The sequence below is a fragment of the Dryobates pubescens genome, chromosome 1 (assembly GCF_014839835.1).
Source record: "Dryobates pubescens isolate bDryPub1 chromosome 1, bDryPub1.pri, whole genome shotgun sequence".
NCBI lineage: Eukaryota > Metazoa > Chordata > Aves > Piciformes > Picidae > Dryobates > Dryobates pubescens.
In genome coordinates this window covers 62,481,038-62,499,460 of record NC_071612.1, presented here as the reverse complement: position 1 = coordinate 62,499,460, position 18,423 = coordinate 62,481,038, and the positions used below count along the sequence as shown (strand labels likewise).

General features: G+C 49.6%; 1 protein-coding gene across 1 annotated transcript; it reads left to right on the top strand.

The window, feature by feature from the left end:
- The first annotated feature begins 869 nt into the window (after positions 1-869).
- RBM5 (RNA binding motif protein 5) lies at positions 870-15,868 on the top strand. The gene is made up of 24 exons (XM_054167114.1): positions 870-991; positions 1,095-1,560; positions 1,914-2,069; positions 4,008-4,077; positions 4,561-4,634; positions 6,944-7,027; positions 7,731-7,791; positions 7,956-8,021; positions 8,159-8,319; positions 9,242-9,339; positions 9,796-9,883; positions 10,091-10,168; positions 10,257-10,329; positions 10,838-10,923; positions 11,249-11,327; positions 11,591-11,682; positions 12,187-12,351; positions 12,828-12,974; positions 13,060-13,131; positions 13,573-13,752; positions 13,920-13,994; positions 14,454-14,551; positions 14,628-14,757; positions 15,255-15,868. The coding sequence occupies exons 1-24, from the start codon at positions 975-977 to the stop codon at positions 15,378-15,380; spliced, it is 2,742 nt and encodes a 913-aa protein (XP_054023089.1). The 5' UTR covers positions 870-974; the 3' UTR covers positions 15,381-15,868.
- Positions 15,869-18,423: the final 2,555 nt, after the last annotated feature.

The following is an 18,423-nucleotide window of genomic DNA, read 5'->3' as shown; positions in this document are numbered from 1 at the left end:
AGGTGTCTCCCTCAAGAGACTCCTCACTACTAGCCTGTCCTAACACCGTCCTCCCGGAGACTGTGCAGGCAGGGCTGGATGACACAGAAAGCCAACGGGACTCCAAAGTACACAGCGATAGGAACAGCGCTCCTCGCACTCAGCTGCAGCCACAGGGCTCAACGACTGAGTCTGTCGGTTGCCCAGGTTACGGTCAACCGCCGGGGCTGGCCCGGGCCCCTGGCTGCGTGCTGATTGGCTTGGGGCCCCTGGCTGCGTGCCGATTGGTCGAGCCCCTGGCTGTGTGCTGATTGGTTTGGGCTCCCCGGTTATGGTTGGGGTGTCCCAAGACCCCGTCCTTGGCCGTGCCTGGGTAGCAGCTGCCTGGGAGGGACGGGCTCGGGAATGCCTGTCCTGGGGATGCTCTAAATAGACCCCGCTTTTGTCTTGAAACTTTGAGTGTTCAGGCTCTTTTCTCTTTGGCACCTGGGGAGGCCTGGAAGGACAGTGGGAACATCCTTTCGGGCCAGTTTCTGCAAGGCAACAGACTCGCTTCCCAGGCGAGCAGCAGCCAAAAACTGTTGGCCATGCGTGCTTGGAGCATCTTGGTGACGTTGTTGACTGCCAGCAGGTGGTCTCCCTTTTGGAGACTACTCAAAGGCGGGGTGGTTGGACCGAATGGTCCTTACAGGTCTCTTCCAGCCCGGCCCAGCCCAGCTGGTGATCCATGAGCAGCACGACGGCTCGGGAGAGCGGAAGTTCCCACGGCCGCACTACAACTCCCGGCGTGCTCCGCGGTGGTTGCCGCACTGCGTCTGCGCCGCACTCGGAAGCTTCCAGGCGGCGGTCGCGGTGCCTGCTGGGTAGAAGACGGGCAGTCATCTCGGCGCCATTTTGTGGCGAGGGTGTACGGTGCTGTGTGTGTTTGTGTGTGTTCGGCGCCCTGTCGTGGCGTTTGTCGCTGCGCTGTGTCCTTGCGAATTCCGTACGGCGACATGGGCTCGGACAAACGGTGAGCGTGGGTGGGAGGGCTGAGGGAGAGGGTTGGGATGGTGAGAGGGAAGGGATTGCTGTGGGCTTATCTCGTTCTGAGCTCGGCCCGGTGTGTCATGCAGCGTTAGCAGGACGGAGCGGAGCGGCCGCTATGGCTCCATTGTGGAGAGGGAGGACCGTGATGAGCGGGAGTCTCGGAGCCGGCGCAGAGATGACTACAAGAGGTCTAGTGAGGAGCGCCGCGGTGACCGTTACGATGACTACCGCGACTACGACAGCCGCGACTACGATAGCCGAGACTATGACAGCCGCGACGGCCGAGACTACGACAGTCGAGACTACGACAGTCGCGACAGCCGGGACTGCCGGGACTACGACAGTCGCGACAGCCGGGACTGCCGGGACTACGACAGCCGGGACTACGACAGCCGGGACTGCCGAGACTACGATAGTCGGGACAGCCGAGACTACGACTGCCGGGACTACGACAGCCGAGATTGCCGAGACTATGATAGTCGCGACAGCCGAGACTACGACAGCCGAGACTATGATAGAGACTACGATAGCCGCGATTATGATAGCCCTGAGGTAAGTGGGGCAGACGAGCCCGGCCGAAGCCCTGGGGCTCTGCATCACGAAGCAGCTGCGGCCGCCCTCGTGGGAGGGAAGGGGCCTGGGCGGGCACTGTTGGGCTCCCCCAGCCTGGGGTCCTGGGGCCGGGGGAGGCCGGTGCCAGGGTTGGCTTCCCGGGGGTTTTCTAGGGCGAAGGTGAGAGGGGAAGTTAGAGCTTGGTGTTCTGCTTGCGGGCACTCAGGCTCAGCCCCGAGGAAGGTAATGGTCGTACGGGGATCGGGTGGTTTTGATTTGCTCTGTTTTCACTGGCATTGCGGGGGCAGGCCGCTATAAATTGCGGGGGTTAATTGTGGGTGCTGGCTTCTCAGAGGGAGCGGGAGCGCAGGAACAGTGACAAATCAGAAGATGGCTACCATTCTGATGGCGATTATGGAGAGCACGACTACAGGAACGACATTAACGACGAGAAAGAAAGCAAAACCATCATGTTACGTGGCCTTCCCATCACAGTTACAGAAAACGATGTAAGTAACCAGAAAGGGGCTTCGCTTTTCTTGCGCCCTGGGAAGTCTGCAGCTTTGTGCTGGCAGGTCTGTGTGGTAGTTGCTGCTGCCATTTTGTGTAAAGCTGCATCATGGTGGCCCCCTCTCCCAACGCTTCGGTTGCGCTGCCATTTTGAATCCTAAAACGATTTAAACAGCCGCTGTGAAGTAGCAGAGGTCACTTGAATGTTAACCAGTTTCTTGAAGAACGCTGAGATTTGTGAATAGCCTGTGTTTTTCCCCACGTTTGGATGCTTTCCCTAGGAGTGGATTTTAAAGTCCCTGCTCTTTTCTGTGTAAGAGGAAAGAGGCAGATTTTTTTAATTATTATTATTTTTTTCCCCCTCCTCTTCTTCCTCCCTTTATCCCCTTCTTCGGGAGAGGGGATGGGGAGAGTAGGTACTTGGATTTTTTCCAGGTTTTTGTTTGGGTCCGAAGTCCCAGCTGTCCGGTGGGTTTACACACAGCCCCCGAGCTCCTCAGTTGAGTGCAGCCCTGCACGAAGCTGCTTTGTGTGGGTGCAGCTGTGGAAGTTGTAAAATGGCTGCTGTAAAGCTGAAGGAGCAAGTGCAGATCAGCTTGGTTCACGGTTACCTAAAGTCTTCAATAGAAAGATGTTGAGACTTAGCAACTTTCTTATTTTTCATTCTTTTGACCTTTTTTTTCCTTCCTTGTTGGAAGGAAAATACAGAAGCCCACAACCGTTTTGACAGATGAGTGGGAATCACGTAAATACCGAGCTATTCCAGTTTGTTTTCAGGCAGATTGTTTGTCTGCCTCGGATTTTTTTGTGTATTGATGGCTTACGTGGTGAATCCTTCTGCACCGTTTCTGCAGTGGGTTTTTCTTTGGCCTTTATTATTCCCTGTCCTTCCAATCTCGAGTGTTCTTGTGAATCATTGTGTGCCAGTCTAATATTTTGGTGAGGTGTAGGTAGGCTTCTGCATCCAAATGATGCTACCCACTCTGACATTACCCAGGGTGTTTCAAAACAGGCTTTGCTTCTGAGCTCTTAATGTTGTAGTTCTGTAGATGTGCAAACAGCTAGCGTAATTTATGGGAAAGTTTTAATTCTGGACTCCTCTTTGGAGTGAAGGTGATGCATCTGGGAACTCCTGGTTATTTTTTTTGAAGTTGACATTATTTCAACTCTGTTCTGGTTTCAGCTTTTTTTTGTTTGTTTTTTCATGGGGAAAAAAAAGCCACTTGCACTGAAGATTCCATTCAGTCAGCGTGTAAACGGGCAGTTTCAGATCAGTTTTGAGTCTGCTGAGCAGCTCTGTTGCATGGAATGCACTTGGAACTCTGGAAAATGTCCTCCTGTCCCTGTTGCTGGCATTTAAAAAAATCAAAACCTGAAAAGCATTTTTTTCCCAGCACAGCTCTCCACGTGAATTTATGTAGCCTGTGCCACAACTTTCCAACAGCTTTGTTACAGCTGAAGAACCAGTGTCTCGAGCTTTTTCTGTGATTGTCTTCTTCACAAGTCTACTTTATCTCACAAAAATCAGAAGGGGAACTGTTAGGAGGATGAGAACTTTAGGGTGAGGCCTAAGAATGCATCGTGGAAGCCTCACAGCGCAATGTTCTTGTTCTTCCTTTGCTATGAGCCAGGGGTATTTATAAAATGGAGTCTTTGGAGCAAGCACAGTATTTGCCAAGTCTTGCACTAATAATCTTGGCACACAAATTCATAGGAATTTGGCTTTTAGATGATTCTGTGGCCTAAGTGAAGATGGCAGCAAAGGGCTGTGGGTTCTCTAGTGCTTATCAGTTTCATCTCGGGGTCTCTCTAAAGGCTTTCTTTTCCCTGAGATAATGTTGAGTGTGTTACGTTTCTCTGTACCTCTGCTTCTGGGACTGTCCTAATGCTCTTCCAGGATGTGGAAATTTAACTCTCTTGATTAAAATTTCACACAGATTCGCGAGCTTATTGAGTCCTTTGAAGGTCCTCAGCCTGCAGACGTGAGGCTGATGAAAAGAAAGACAGGTGAGAGCTCTCAATACAGTTCTTGACATCAACTTCCTCTTCCCCAGCCCAAAAGAGTATCCAGAGTTGTCCCCAAACTGCAAGCACATGCCATAAAAAAAAAAAATGAAAGGTTTGCCATGGCTAAGGAATGTGGCCTTTTGGAAGACTTTTAGATAGCTGATCTCAACATGTTAAAAGAAGTCTTGTCTACAGGGCTTTTTGTTAACAGGTATTGGTAAGTAACACTAGTGTAAACCCATGTCATAGTTATAGTCTGTTGCATGGTTACCTTTAAACGTGGATTCAAATGGAGTGAAATGTAGCCAGTTGAGGGAGCTTGGTTCCTTGCCATGGCAAAATACCGAGCAGATCCCAGCAGTTGACGTCGCATTTGTAAAGCTGCTTTGTCGTGAAGTAATGAAGCAGTTGGAGAGAGATTCACCTGTTTTAAAGGAACTGACTAACACAAGTATCCCGTCTATATCTGAATGCTGTCTCTAGGTGTAAGCCGTGGTTTCGCCTTCGTGGAGTTTTATCACTTTCAAGATGCTACCAGCTGGATGGAAGCCAATCAGGTTGCTTCACTCACCAAGTCTAGATATTCCTGAAAATGGAACAAGTCTGTACAGTTTAAAAAAAAAAAAAAACCAAAAACAAAGGAAAAAACCCCAAAAGGTGGAAGGAGTGGTTTGTTCCATAACAGTGATTTAAAAGTATGAAAGCTTTGTATATATTAAAATTTATAACAGCAGGACAAAATACCAGGAAAAATCAGGAGAGAGAGAGAGAGAGAGATTGGCTGTTCTGAGTACTCTTAGGTAAAACATGCTGATGTTTTAAATTACTTGGCTCCAGTTTCATTGGTTCCTGGAGGTTTAGCAAATAGCCATTAGAAAATCATAGCTTATTCCCACCTGGTAATTCTTTCTCTGTTGCCAGAGAAGGTGCCAGAGCCCAGCCTTGCATTGGTATTAACTGAAAGAAGTGTTGTTCCATGGCAATAGTGTGTTCCCCCCAAGTTTAAGAGGGGAGAACTGGCTCTTCCAGTGGAAGAGTGTGTGTATTCCATGTAAACCTGGTAGAGTTGAGTTCCTGCATATGTTGTACAGTGTATTGCAGCTTTCTAAGATCATGGCTTGATAAGGAGCCAAAATGTGATGAGTCCTCCAGTTTCTTTGCCAGTGAGATTTTCCTGTTGCACTGTAAACAGTTTCACTTGCTTTTGCTCCTTTCTGAATATTCATTGTCTGTTTTGACAGCAGAGCTTAATACTCTCAAAAGTGAGCAAAGTGTATTGTACCTTTTGGTTTTTTACAACTCTGCTGTGGAGGTCCCTGGGCAGCATGAGGAGTGCTGTGCTCTTGGTGTTACACGTAAAGAAATGACACCAGCCTGGAATTCCTCTGCAGGCAGTTCCAGCAGATGGAAGTTGTCATGTGCCTCATGCTGCCTGCCCCATACTATGGGCAGCTTCCCCAGCCAGAGAGCAGCATTAGATTCTGTTTCCCTGCCGTGCTGCTCAGTAGGGCTGGTGGACGCCACAGAAAGACACTTCATTGATAATGCTAGTCATGTTTTCAGAAAGATCATTTTAATATATACAAAGCTGTACAGATGCATAATTTATTGAAACATACTCAAATTCACTCCAGTAACCAGCCACCCTAGTAGTAGGGAAAACATGGCCTCTCCCCAGCAGCCCGGTTGCTGTTAGATGAAAGAATGATGTATTGCAACTGTGCCAGCAGCTTTGTTTCTATGTGTGCATATCCAGTGAGTGCTGGGCCCTCTCACCCTCCCTCCTGCCGGTAGGAGAAATGGCTTTGCCCTCTTTAGTTGTGCAGAATGCGAGAGCCTTGTTTATGCTACATGCTTAGATCTGTTGCAGACCCTGTTAGCAGGAAAGCCACCAGTCCCAGCACTTCTGTGCTACCTCTGCAGTAAGACAACCTGATACAGTTGTTAAAATACCTGGGGTTTGGCCTCTAATAGCTGCCTCCTCAGATGTACTTCCACCGTTTGAAGAGTGTTGGTGGCCATGTTTTGAAAGGGCATTCTGCATACTCCTGCTTGGCAAAGCCAGGCCAACAGTCAAGGCTTCTCAAATCTAAAATCTTAACTCCTCTGAAGTCAGAGTGAGAGGACATGCTGAAAGTGTTATGAACTTTTCCTACACCTGGAGAAGCTTCACTTGCCAGTCTAGTTACTCATTTTTGGAGAGCTCCTGCCTGAACGAAGAACACAAACCTCTGTAGCAGGCTTCCAATTGAACTGATGCATTAGTCAAAGGAAACCACTCTGAGTTACCTTTCAGTTGATGGCACTTGTAATCCAGCCTCCAAGAAGTCTGAGCAGGTTCCCTTTGGGAAGAGATACTCTGTTTTCAAAGGGATGCTTCTGAAGAAAGTGCTTGGAAAAGTAATGCAAATGTTAAAATGTCTGGGGTATTTGGAGTAGGGGAAGAAGTGAAGCAGTCACCTAAGGACATGTTTAAAAAGTCGCTCAGTGCTATACCAGAAGTGAATAGAAATGTGGGGCCAAAGAGACTCCAAAAAATGCATTAATCCTGAACGCAGCAGGTTAGGACTTTGTCTCCTTCGAGACACTTCCTGGTTCCATGTCAGCGTTTAGTGTTTGGCAGCATTTTTTCAACACTCCCTGATTCCATTGATCTTTGCTCCACATCCCATTCTCTTACTGCCCTCATCCTCCTCTCTGCAGGATTGGATGGGAAGGGTGTAGGTGGCGGTGGTTGTCCTCCACATCCTCCCCATATGTTGTACATGTAATTCAGGAGCACTGATTCCTCCGAAGGGTGCTCTGCCACGGGAAAATGGACGTGTGTGCCCCGACACAGGAATAACTGAAACCACTTTTTTTGCAGAAAAAGCTGGTGATTCAAGGGAAGCAGATTGCGATGCACTACAGCAACCCCAGGCCTAAATTTGAGGACTGGCTTTGCAACAAGGTATAGTTGCATGGTTTTTATCAGGGTTTGTCTTGGCTTCGGTGCTCTTTGCCAGCTGACTAGTTTGAACAAGGCGGTACGTGATTCTGCCTCACTCTGGATGTCTGCTGGATGTCCATCCGACAGGAGTAGTAAGGGACAGGAATGGAAAGGTCTTGTAGCTCTGCTGGCAAAGTAGTGACACGGGTGTTGCCCCAGAAGATACAGAGCAGGAGCAGTGAGCTGTGCTAGAACATGAAATTGTTAGGTGATGACTAATCCAGTGTTGAATTGCTGGTCTACTGCATGCTGCTGTGTCCTCCTTGTTTGCCCACCCCTAAGTGGAGATGGTGTAGTCAGGTGAAGACCAGGCTGTTTTATCAGGCTTTAACTGCACTTTTTTGCCCATGAAGATAACTTGTTTTCCAGCCTTTCACTTGAACATTGTGCTTTTTCAAGTAGTTACTGTCTGGGCTTCTAAGTTGAAGACCACATAGTTAAAAAAACTGAGTAAGTCAAGAAGGTTATGGGAAAAGCAGTTAGGAGGTTCTGTAAAGCAGGTGTGGTGGGGACAAGGGTGACTTTTGCTCCTCTGAAATGATTTTTGTGGGCTTAGCTTTGCTGTGTTACTTTATGTGAACGTCTGGTGTTCAGTTTGGTATGAAATGCCAGCACTGTTACGAATCACCCGAGTTCTTACGTGGTTTCTCTTTGTTTCTCACAGTGCTGTCTGTACAACTTCAGGAGGAGGCTAAAATGCTTCCGCTGTGGAGCAGACAAATTCGGTATGTTACACTGCTCTCCTTGGCTGTCTTTGATTTTTGTAGGAAATGTTTTGCCCTATGTAGGGAAAGAATAAAATCCACTGTAGGGCCCAGACTGGCTTGTGAGATCCAGAGTCTGGGTTGTATGAGCCCTGTTGTGACTGAAATATTTTCTTCCTCTGTAGATTCAGAACAGGAAGTACCACCCGGAGCAGCAGAAGCTGTTCAGTCTGTGGATTATTACTGTGATAGTAAGTTTTCAGACTTAACTGTGTGATGTGGAATGTAAACACGGGTACTAAAATCCTTCCTGTACCTTGGACTACCCAGAAGTACTCCAGGAAGCTGTTATGTGCACAGCTAACGTCGTGCTTTCTTTTCTCCTCAGCCATCATTCTCCGAAACATTGCTCCTCACACAGTAGTGGAATCCATCATGACTGCCTTGTCTCCGTATGCATCTCTGGCAGTCAATAATATTCGTCTTATCAAAGACAAGCAGACTCAGCAAAATAGAGGCTTTGCGTTTGTGCAGCTGTCTTCTGCCATGGTGAGGGCCATACTGATGCGCTGGAGAGAAACAGCTTGTTAGTGTGCTTCTGTAGCTGAAGCATTCAGAGCCTTTGAGCTCCCTGGAGGGCCAACCCCAGTTCACCAGTTGACACTCTGTGTCAGAGCTTTTCATTAGGAGCTGCCCTTTGGAGAGATGTTGGTAGGATATTGGGAGCACATTGGAAAGCTGATTTTTGTAGCAGCGCTGTTCTGGATTGAAGGCTGGTTTCACACTTGCATCGCAAAAATAACAGTCTGGGATTGTATTTTGATCACAAAAATTAAGGGCTGGGGCATGGAGAATGGAGATGGTGCCACACAATTGGGCTCCTTCCACCTGGAGAAAGGGGATCTTGCCGCTCTCTGCAGCGTCCAGTGGGAGGGTGTAGCAACAGCAGAGACATAAGACTACGCAGGGACAGGACAGTAGGCCACAACTGTAAATTGAAGCATGGGAATTTGCAGTGAAGTACAAGGAAAACCTTAACTGTGAGGGAGGCCAGAAAGTGGTGTGGGCTCACTGAAGGTTGGTAGAATTGCTGTTCCTGCATATACTACATTTGATAGGCAACATGATGTGTTTGGACCTTCTTTAGGCAGAGAGTAACAATTTGGACAGGAAGTGCCTCATCTTGCTTTCTGCTGGCCTCCATTCTGGGGTAGTTGAGGGTTAAACACCTTTATAAAGCTAAGTTCTTAGAAGATGTTCAATATTCAGTAGCCTGGGGAAACAAACCTTGTCTGCACGTGGGCTGTGGTTGATCTCGTTGTGTTCTCCTTGTATGTAGTACGGGGAGATGGAGGTATTCTTGCAGTTTTAGTTGCTTTCAGAGGCCGTATGTGAAAAGCTGGAGCTTTGGGAACTTCTGAATCCGCCTCAGTAACTTGCCTTTCGTAATAATGAGTATTTCTTGTTGTAGGATGCCTCTCAACTGCTGCAGATTTTACAAAGTCTTCAGCCACCATTAAAAATTGATGGCAAAACAATTGGTGTTGACTTTGCAAAGAGTGCCAGAAAGTGAGTTGTGAATAGCAGCTGATTTTTCTTACTTTATCTCCCCCACTATTTGTAACACAGATTTGTTGTTGTCACCCAGGCTGTTAAGATTAGTCACTCCAAAATTTTGCTTCCTCTAAGCATCTTGTTTTGCATGCATCCTGCTCTCCACTGTGTGTGAGGAGAGTGAGCAGTGTTTGCTACCACTCCTGTCTCCAGTCCTCTGAAGATCACATCATAACTGTGTGCACGGCATGCTTGTTTCCTTGCAGTCCTGGGGACTCCTTACTGACTCTACAACAGTGAACCTAAAGCTCCTTCACTTGCCAAGCAGTGCTTTGGCTCATTCGTTGCAGTTGTAATGTTCTCTTAACTGCCAAGAAATACACATGTAAGGGCAGGCTCTACCTCCTGGCATGGGGAGATGCTTCAGAAGAAAGCAGCATTTGCTCAGAGGCATAATTTTTGTGGTTACAGAGACTTGCTTCTCCCAGACGGTAACAGAGTCAGCGCCTTCTCTGTGGCAAGTACAGCCATCGCTGCAGCTCAGTGGTCATCCACTCAGGTATGATTGGGAGGCTGTTGCCCATGGTCCTGCTTTCCTGAAAATGAAAACTTAATGCATACAATTTCACTGCTGCCCACTTGTTCAAATGGAGCAAAGCTGCTGTGACAGATCTGACCTGACAGATTGGAGCCTAAGCAGTGTTGAAATTCGTAAATGCAGTAACTTAGCTGTCCCTGACAAAAAAAATACCTGCTCACATTTCAGCCACAAACTGGAGAAGGCAGCACCCTTGACTACAGCTACCTCCAGTCGGGACAGGATGGCTACACACAGTATGCTCAGGTTAGTAGTGGTGGCTGTGCTCTTAACTGGTAGGTGGCTGTAATTTGTCATTGCCTTATCTTGTGTTGTCATTTGTTTCTCTTTGCAGTACTCCCAGGATTATCAGCAGTACTACCAAAATCAAGGAGGGGTGCTGGACACAGACACAGCTACCATATCAGGTAGTACTCGTGACAAGAGGCAGATGCTGTGGTAACAATAATTGTGTAGTAGTGGTGGTGTACTTCAGCCTTTTGGTTACTTTGAGTAGCCGGGGGAGGGGGCTTGGCTCCTTTTGCTCTCAGGATGTCTCAGCCAGTATGTGTTACTAGAGAACTGTAACAAATTTGTTGCACTGGGACCTCCAGTCTGCCAGACAAGAGACCAGCCTCTGTTTGAGGCTATTGACAAAAGCCTTGAACTCTGAGAACTCTGTAAGCAGCTCCAGCAGCTGTCGGAGGCCTGGAATCGCTGACTTTGGGAATAGAATAGTTCCTCCTGAAAAGGAAACGATTCCTTGTCTGGGTAGAAAATACCCACTGTGTATGTCTCCTTTTGAACATTTATTGCCTTGTTTGGCTGCTGGAGCTGGAATTGGGAGCTGAAACTGTAAACAAAGTAATTTTAGCCCTGGATGAAGTACAGTTTTACCAACTGGTTGGCTTATCCATTATTGCTCTGTTTTGGCAGGAGCTCCGGTCACTACCACCACAGCTGCGGTTGTGTCCCAGAGTCCTCAGTTATATAATCAACAGACAAACTCGCCTGACTCTCCGGTAATTACAGCACTAATTACTCTTTGATTTCAAGGCCAGGGATATGTGGGATATTTGACTTAGCTGTAGCCTTTGCTCTATGAAGTGGGTACAGCAAAGCTGCTGAAGTGACCGTGGGTTTAGTCATAGTGCTTGTGGTCACAAGTCATCTACCATGCCTGTGGTAGCTTTGTTGTTTGAGGTGAGCACCAAGTGTAGTGGTGAAGAGGAGCTAGCTGTTGTACATACAGGGTGTGCTGGTCATGCCTTGGCTCACTGGCTGTGTTTCTTGTCCTTTGGTCACAAATTTCTAATGGAGGTTCCTGGGTTTGTGGGTTTTTTTCAGACACAATCAGCACAACCTACCACTAGCACTCAGGCACAAACAGCTCCCCCAACTGGTGTGGTCCCTGGAACCAAGTACGGTAAGCCATCAGGAGCTGATTATGGGGACAGGTACCTGTCACTGTATAGCAGGAGGGGATTGGTTTGGGCTGAGTGCTCTTGTCACCGTGGCAGTGGTGAAGCTTTTCCTGGAGTGTGCATTCTGCTTGGGTGACTAAGAGCCCTTTACAGGCATGTCTGCCATGGTGGTTGTTAGTCGTCTGAGTTTTACCTGAAATGTAGAAAGATGCCTGTCTGAATTCAGCTGGAAATGACCATGTCCCACACTTCCATTTTTTTACAGCTGTCCCTGACACTTCCACCTACCAATATGATGAATCTTCAGGATATTATTATGATCCTGTAACAGGGCTCTACTATGATCCGAATTCCCAGGTAAACGCAAGTTCTTCCCACCTGTCTTAACTGTTAAGGTTCATTAGTTCCATTTCTCATCATATGAATGAAATTAGCTTTGAGGTGCACAGACTACTGAGTGTAACTGGTAATTCTCAGCAATGTGCCTATGGCTAGAACTTGACTTCTCTCTGGTACAGCCCTTCATTTTTCTCTCCTTCCCTTCATTTTCCTCCCAGTTTGGCCCATACAGGATTAGCACTTGTCACAGACACTTTCATTGAGGGTTTTTTTTGTACACCCTGTTCTGGGCTCTGGTGGCTCCTCTTGAGAGAAGCAAAAGGTTCTGTTAGGCAGAACCCCTGTGTTTGGGGATGAGGCTGCAGCCACTGCCTTTTCAGTGGAGTCTGCAGAACTTGTTTGGAATCTGCAAGTGCCTTGCCATTTGATGCAGCAGTCTGAATCAGGCAGCTTGCTTGGGTTCTCCCTTAGAGGCTTGGCTTGTATGAGGTGTTTAACCATCTGATTCTTTCTCTCTGGCAGTATTACTACAATGCCTTAACCCAGCAGTACCTTTACTGGGATGGTGAAAAGGAGACCTACATGCCAGCTGCAGAAGGTGTCACATACCAACAGACAGCTACCACAACCACCACCAAAGAAGTGAAGGAGAAGAAAGAGAAGCCTAAGAGTAAAACAGCTCAGCAGGTAAAAGACAAAATGAGATGGTAACTGGGCTCAAGTGCTGTGTCTCGTGGGATATGGTTCTCCTTCATAACAAAGGAAATCCTAGGTCATGCGGTGGGGTGAATGCCTGCAGTTTGCAGGTATTGTAGAGTGCTGGGGGGGGGGAGGGAAGGGGTAGCTGGCAAGACTTCAGTGCAGAAATAAGCTCTGCATGGGAGGAATGCATATGGAATCATGCCAGGACCAGTGGGAGTATAGCTGAGCCGTCACTTGGAGGATTAGATTGATAGGAAGGGCTCATACATTAAGAGAAACACGTTGCGGTGTCTTTGAACGCTGTATACAGGGAAACAGCTGCACTACATCCAGTGTCCTGTGATTTAAAAATAAAAGGTGGTGGGTTGACTTGTTCTGGAAGCTGTGCAAGATTGAAGCTGTGTCACAGGAGATTGATAGCTCTGAGGGGAGCTGTCTGAGCAAGCCACTCTGCATTTCAGATTGCTAAAGACATGGAGCGCTGGGCAAAGAGTTTGAACAAGCAGAAAGAGAACTTCAAGAACAGCTTCCAGCCACTGAGCACCAGGGAAGAGGAGCGGAAAGAGTCAGCGGCTGCAGATGCAGGCTTTGCCCTCTTTGAGAAAAAGGTGAAGGTGCTGGCAACAGAGCACAGTGGGGTGTGGCAGGGTGTGGCAGAGAGCTCTGGGCTCATGGCATTCTTGTCTTACCCAGGGAGCTCTCTCAGAGAGACAGCAGATTTTGCCAGAGGTAATGAAAAATGGGGACGATGAAAATCCACTGAAGGTGAGTATGAGATAACCTGACAAGAGGTATTCCCAGAGGTTACTGGTAAAGCACTTTAGAGTAGGTCTGGCAGATACTTGCTTTCCAACTTCTATTTCCACAGCATCATTTGTAAAAGGCTGTGGTGGTCACAGTGGTCTGGTGCAATGCTGTGTGGCTGACACGCATTGGGAAGCTGTGATTTCTTCCAGCCTCAAGAACTCGGTTGAGGTTTTGAGGTTTCTAAAAACTCTGTACTGAAATAATTTCTTGGCTGGTGGGTCTGTTTTGCAGCTGCTGTAGTGTGTGGTTCTTTCAAGCTGTGTTTCATTCTTTGTAAGGAGAGTTACACCCCTCCTGTGAAGCAAATACTTCAGCAGCCCCTCTGCTCCCTTCCTGGGCTCTCTTCTGAACTGTGGCGGCACTGCTGTGCTCCCCCTTAATGCTGTCCTCCTTTCCCAGCGTGGCCTTGTGGCTGCCTACAGCGGCGATAGCGATAACGACGAGGAGTTACTGGAAAGAATGGAGAATGAGGAAGAGAAGCTGACTGACTGGAAGAAGATGGCTTGTCTGCTGTGTAGAAGGCAGTTTCCAAACAAAGATGCACTGATTCGACACCAGCAGCTGTCTGACTTGCACAAGGTACTTGGTTAACACAATTCAGTGCGTGAACCAAAGCTGCTCAGTAAACCTTTCCTTTTAAAGCACAAGTACTTGCAGGTGCATTCATTGTTTCTCTCCCAGAAGTCTTAGATTAGAAGAGCTGTTGACCATGTCATCTTGTTAATGGGAGTCTTTTCTTGTTTCAGCAAAACATGGATATCTATAGGAGATCAAAGCTTTCAGAGCAGGAACTTGAAGCCTTGGAGCTGCGTGAGAGAGAGGTCAGTATCGAGATGAGTAGCTAGTGGAAAACCAGCACAGATGATGTGCTGAGCTCTCCTTACCCTGACACGTGTCACTCGAGATAATCCTTGTAAATCACCCCCTTCTTGGGTCAAGGTTTGGCACTCTCCTGTTAAAATGGAGAGAAGTGTCCCGCATGCCACTGCTGCTTAGCAGGGAAGGGTCCTTCTGTCTGCAGCTCACAGCCACCAGGCTGGGACCAGAAACTTCCAGTTGGCAGTCTGCAGCTAATGCAGCAGCTGTTGGGGCTGGGCTTTTCCTACCTCGGAGCAGGTTCTGATGTGCTCCAGGGACTTTGTCTGAGGTGTTAGCTGAGCCATGTTTTTGCCAGCTGCAGTAGACAGCATTGCATAATAGCAGGCACTTAGCTTACTCCCAGACCTCACAGGTGAAGAAAATGTCTTTGAATCCATATTAAATTTGGTTACCTCCTGCAGATGAAATACAGAGACAGAGCAGCTGAGAGGCGGGAGAAGTACGGCATCCCAGAGCCCCCCGAGCCGAAGCGCAAGAAGGTCTATGATGCTGGCACAGTGTACGTAGCTGACAGCTCCTCAGCGGTGGCTTCAGTGTGCTAGCAGCAGTTCTCTTAACCTCCTCTCTTCTTGCAGGAACTACGAACAGCCCACCAAAGATGGCCTTGACAACAGTAATATAGGCAACAAGATGCTGCAGGCCATGGGCTGGAGGGAAGGCTCAGGCTTGGGGAGAAAATGTCAGGGCATCACAGCACCTATTGAGGTAAGTAGAGATGGATGCTTCCTTGATGAGATATGGTGACTCTTTTTATCCAGGACTCACTTTGATTTTAAAAATAATGAAGAAACTGCCATCTGCAGCAGATCTGCCTCTGTTTCCATTTGCTCCCACTCCTGTTAGTGCCACTGCATGCTAAGGCTGGGGCCAGCAGGGCTGTGGAGCCTGCGCCTGTGGCACTGCAACAGCAGGCCTGCACCTATACAGAGACCTGGTGCAGCAGAGGATGGGCTCCCCCCCCTCGCTTGGGCTGTTAGCTGTGAGGAGCTATGTTCTGTGCAGCTTCGCCTGCTGCTGGGATGGGGTCGAGTGGCATGAAGCCAGTGAGCTTGGGATGTGTGCAGCCTCATCTCTTGGTGCCAGTAGTTGTGGCTTTGTGGCAACCCTGGGGAGCTTGGGAAGGCAGTCACAGTGGTGGATGGTTCTGTGTGCCAACATGGACTCCTCCTGCAGAGCTGATGCTTGCCTCTCTTCCTTTGCAGGCCCAAGTACGGATGAGAGGAGCTGGCTTGGGAGCCAAGGGCAGCTCCTACGGCGTCTCCACTGCAGACTCGTACAAGGACGCGGTGCGGAAAGCCATGTTTGCTCGCTTCACGGAGATGGAGTAACGAGCGTGGCCTGGCCCACAGAGCGCTTGGCCAGAAGTGACTGTTAAGCACTGTAGCCTTGGTGGCCTGGCTGTATCCTGGTTATTGTTTAGAGTTGACCATTCCATTCCCTTGGGCGTTTTCCCTCTCGGCATGTAACACTTCCATGAGCAAGTTGTTTGGACTGCCCCAACGTCATGCTGGAGAGCTGCTGGTTAGACTGAAGGGGGGATGCTGGTCTCTAAATGGTCCTGTACATAGTGTAATGTATTTTGTGTGTGGAGCGTGTTGTCCAGACATCGCTTCTGCCCTCCAGAGCAGGGGCAGGACCTGTTCGCCATGGTCTCAGACCATCTCGCTCTCCTCCCCTATTGTCTGTCTGGTTTATTTTTTGGAGAACTTTCCTGTACATTTTGTATGATACATCTTTGTATAGACTTTTTGAAGACTTTGATTCTAGTTGCCAGTTTGGCTCATTTCCAAAAGAAATACATCCAAAAATGATCCTATTGCTGTTCCTCAGTGGGTGAATGAAGAGTAAGTTGCCAATGCTGTTTGTCCTTCTTGTGGTTCTGCCTCTTCCTTGATGAGACTTCTGGAGTCTCTATTCTACGCAGTGCTCTGCTTCTGTGCTTGCTTCCTTCCACCCTGCCTTATTCTGAGGCTCTTCCTCACAGCTTCAGCATGGGCGCTGGCTAGCGGAAGAGCAGATCTCTTTCTGTCCCTCCTTGCCATAGCTACAGAAGCAGAAGAGGACCAGCAGATTTATTCTGCAGCTTGGCATCCTTCTTGAAAGCCCCTGGGTGTTAGCAACTGGTGGTCCAGTGAGTGGTGAGCTTCAGGGGCAGGTCGACAGCCTGTGTGGCACTTCTGTGGGAGGGGAAGGTGGGGGACTGAGCCTGGTGCAGGGTTGTGCCCCACCTAGGCTTGCTTCTGTGTCCAGTTCTGGGCTCCTCAGTTTAGGAAGGAGGTTGACTTGCTGGAGCGAGTCCAGAGAAGGGCAACAAAGTTGGTGAGGGGTTTGGAACACAAGCCCTATGAGGAGAGGCTGAGGGAGCTGGGGTTGCTTAGCCTGGAGAAGAGAAGACTCAGGGGTGACCTTACTGCTCTCTACAACTACTTTAAGGGGGGTTGTAGACAGGCAGAGGTTGGTCTCTTCTCCCAGGCAACCAGTACCAGAACAAGAGGACACAGTCTCAGGCTGTGCCAAGGGCTGGAGGTTAGGAGGAAGTTTTACACAGAGAGAGTGATTGCCCATTGGAATGGGCTGCCTGAGGAGGTGGAGTCACCATCTCTGGAGGTGTTCAGGAGGAGACTGGATGGGGTGCTTGGTTGCATGGTTTAGTTGATTAGGTGGTGTTGGATGGTAGGTTGGACACGATCTTGAAGGTCTCTTCCAACCTAGTTTATTCTATTCTAGCCTCCCCAGGCACAGTGCCACCAAGCTGATGATGGGTAGGACATGGTAAAACACTGTCTGTTGTAGAAGTTTCTTCTCCAAGCTGTTCTCCTGAGTTTCTCCCCTGCTTGTACTTGTCTCGGGTGTCACACTTGCATCCTATGTCCAGGTGAGCAGAGAAGGGCTGAGCCCTGGCATTTGCTGGTGTTGACACCTGGTTGTGGGACTTCTCAGAAGCTGAGCCAAGAGTGGTCATTCCCTGTGGACTAGTCCATCTTTGTCCATGGGGACAGAAGAATGGCTTAGGATGGAGCAAGAGCAGCTCCACTGCCTTTCTTCCAGTTCCTCCAGCAGGTTGAGACAAACAACTTGCTTGCTGCCACCTCTTGTTGCTGGGCCTCAGGACACGGCCTGGCCTCTGCCTCGTGTTTGAGGATACCTGGCACACGGGGTGACCTGAGGGTGGAAAAGCCTGTGCCCCAGCCTCAGCCGCCACAGCGTGGCATGCATCACTGCTGTGGAACCGGAGAGTGGACATGTGGGCTCCTGGTGTCCCCTGGCCGTGGCCGATTGTGCACCATGGGCCGTGCCAGCAGGTGGCAGGCGTGTCCCGGCTGTCGCGCACCGCTCTCGGCAGTGCCTCCCAGCGAGGCTCCCCAAGCACGACGGCGAGCAGGGGCTCCGAGGCAGGATGGGTGCTCGGGCTCCTTGTGAGCAGTTGGAGCCAGGAGCTGGAGTCTTTGTGCTAGGCTCGGGGGCAGAGTGGGCGCAGGGTTGGGTTTCATGGTGCGGTATCCTGTCCTTGGATCCACGGAGGGAAGTCGAGTGGGTTGCAATGCCCTAAGAGCCAGTTCTGCTTCAATTTCCCCACGGTGTGATGGGGAGGGGAGGCAGGCCTGGTGCATTGCAGTGGAGACCCTTGCGCCAGCCTCCCCTACCTCCTGGCTGGTGCTGCGGCAAAGTGCTCTGCTGCTGTGGGCTGCGAGCAGGGGCTTGTTTCCCAGCAGGGGGGTTTAGTGGGTCGATGAAGTGCACTTCTGTAGCTCAGCTTCTTCCCAGCCCATCGATCCCCTTTGCTGTGCATCTTCCAGCTGAGGAGCAATGCCTTGGGGAAGAGGTGGGGCACCTGCCTGTGGAGGGCACAGCACGACCTTCTCCCAGCTCTGACTGGCTCCTGACAGACTCACTCCCTCTTTTCTGCAGCAAAATGTTGCCCCAGTGCTAGGAGGTGAGCTAGCCACAGCCAGTACTTCCAGCAGAACAGAGCCAGGGGCACAGGGTCCACTAGTGTCTGCTTGTGGGGACAGCTGCTGGGGTTGCAGCCCACCTCATGTGGTGGGTGAGGGGGAAGGCACTACTGCTGGGTGCCCAAGGAAAGGGAGAAGCCGTGGTATGAGGGGATTGCAGCCGCCATCCCCTCTTCCTACTGCCGGGCATGTCCTGCAGCCCCCATGCCAGCACTGAAGCAGGGCATGGAGGCACCAGCACTTGCCAGCACCCACACCTCCAATTTAGGTGGTGCAACAGGGCTGTTCATGACTGAATGTGCTGTGGCCTACTGCCTTCAGAGGGACGTGGTGTCCCTGCTTCCCCAGGGGCTGACCTCTGGGGGCAAGGGTGGGGAGAAGCTGTGGGATGAGGCAGAAGTGCACAATGATGTGGCAG

Excerpts from the sequence above, each read along its gene's own strand:
- RBM5 (XM_054167114.1), top strand. Across the intron at positions 1,561-1,913 it reads GCGATTATGATAGCCCTGAG|AGGGAGCGGGAGCGCAGGAA; the intron begins GTAAGTGGGGCA and ends CTGGCTTCTCAG. Across the intron at positions 10,924-11,248 it reads CAAACTCGCCTGACTCTCCG|ACACAATCAGCACAACCTAC; the intron begins GTAATTACAGCA and ends GGTTTTTTTCAG.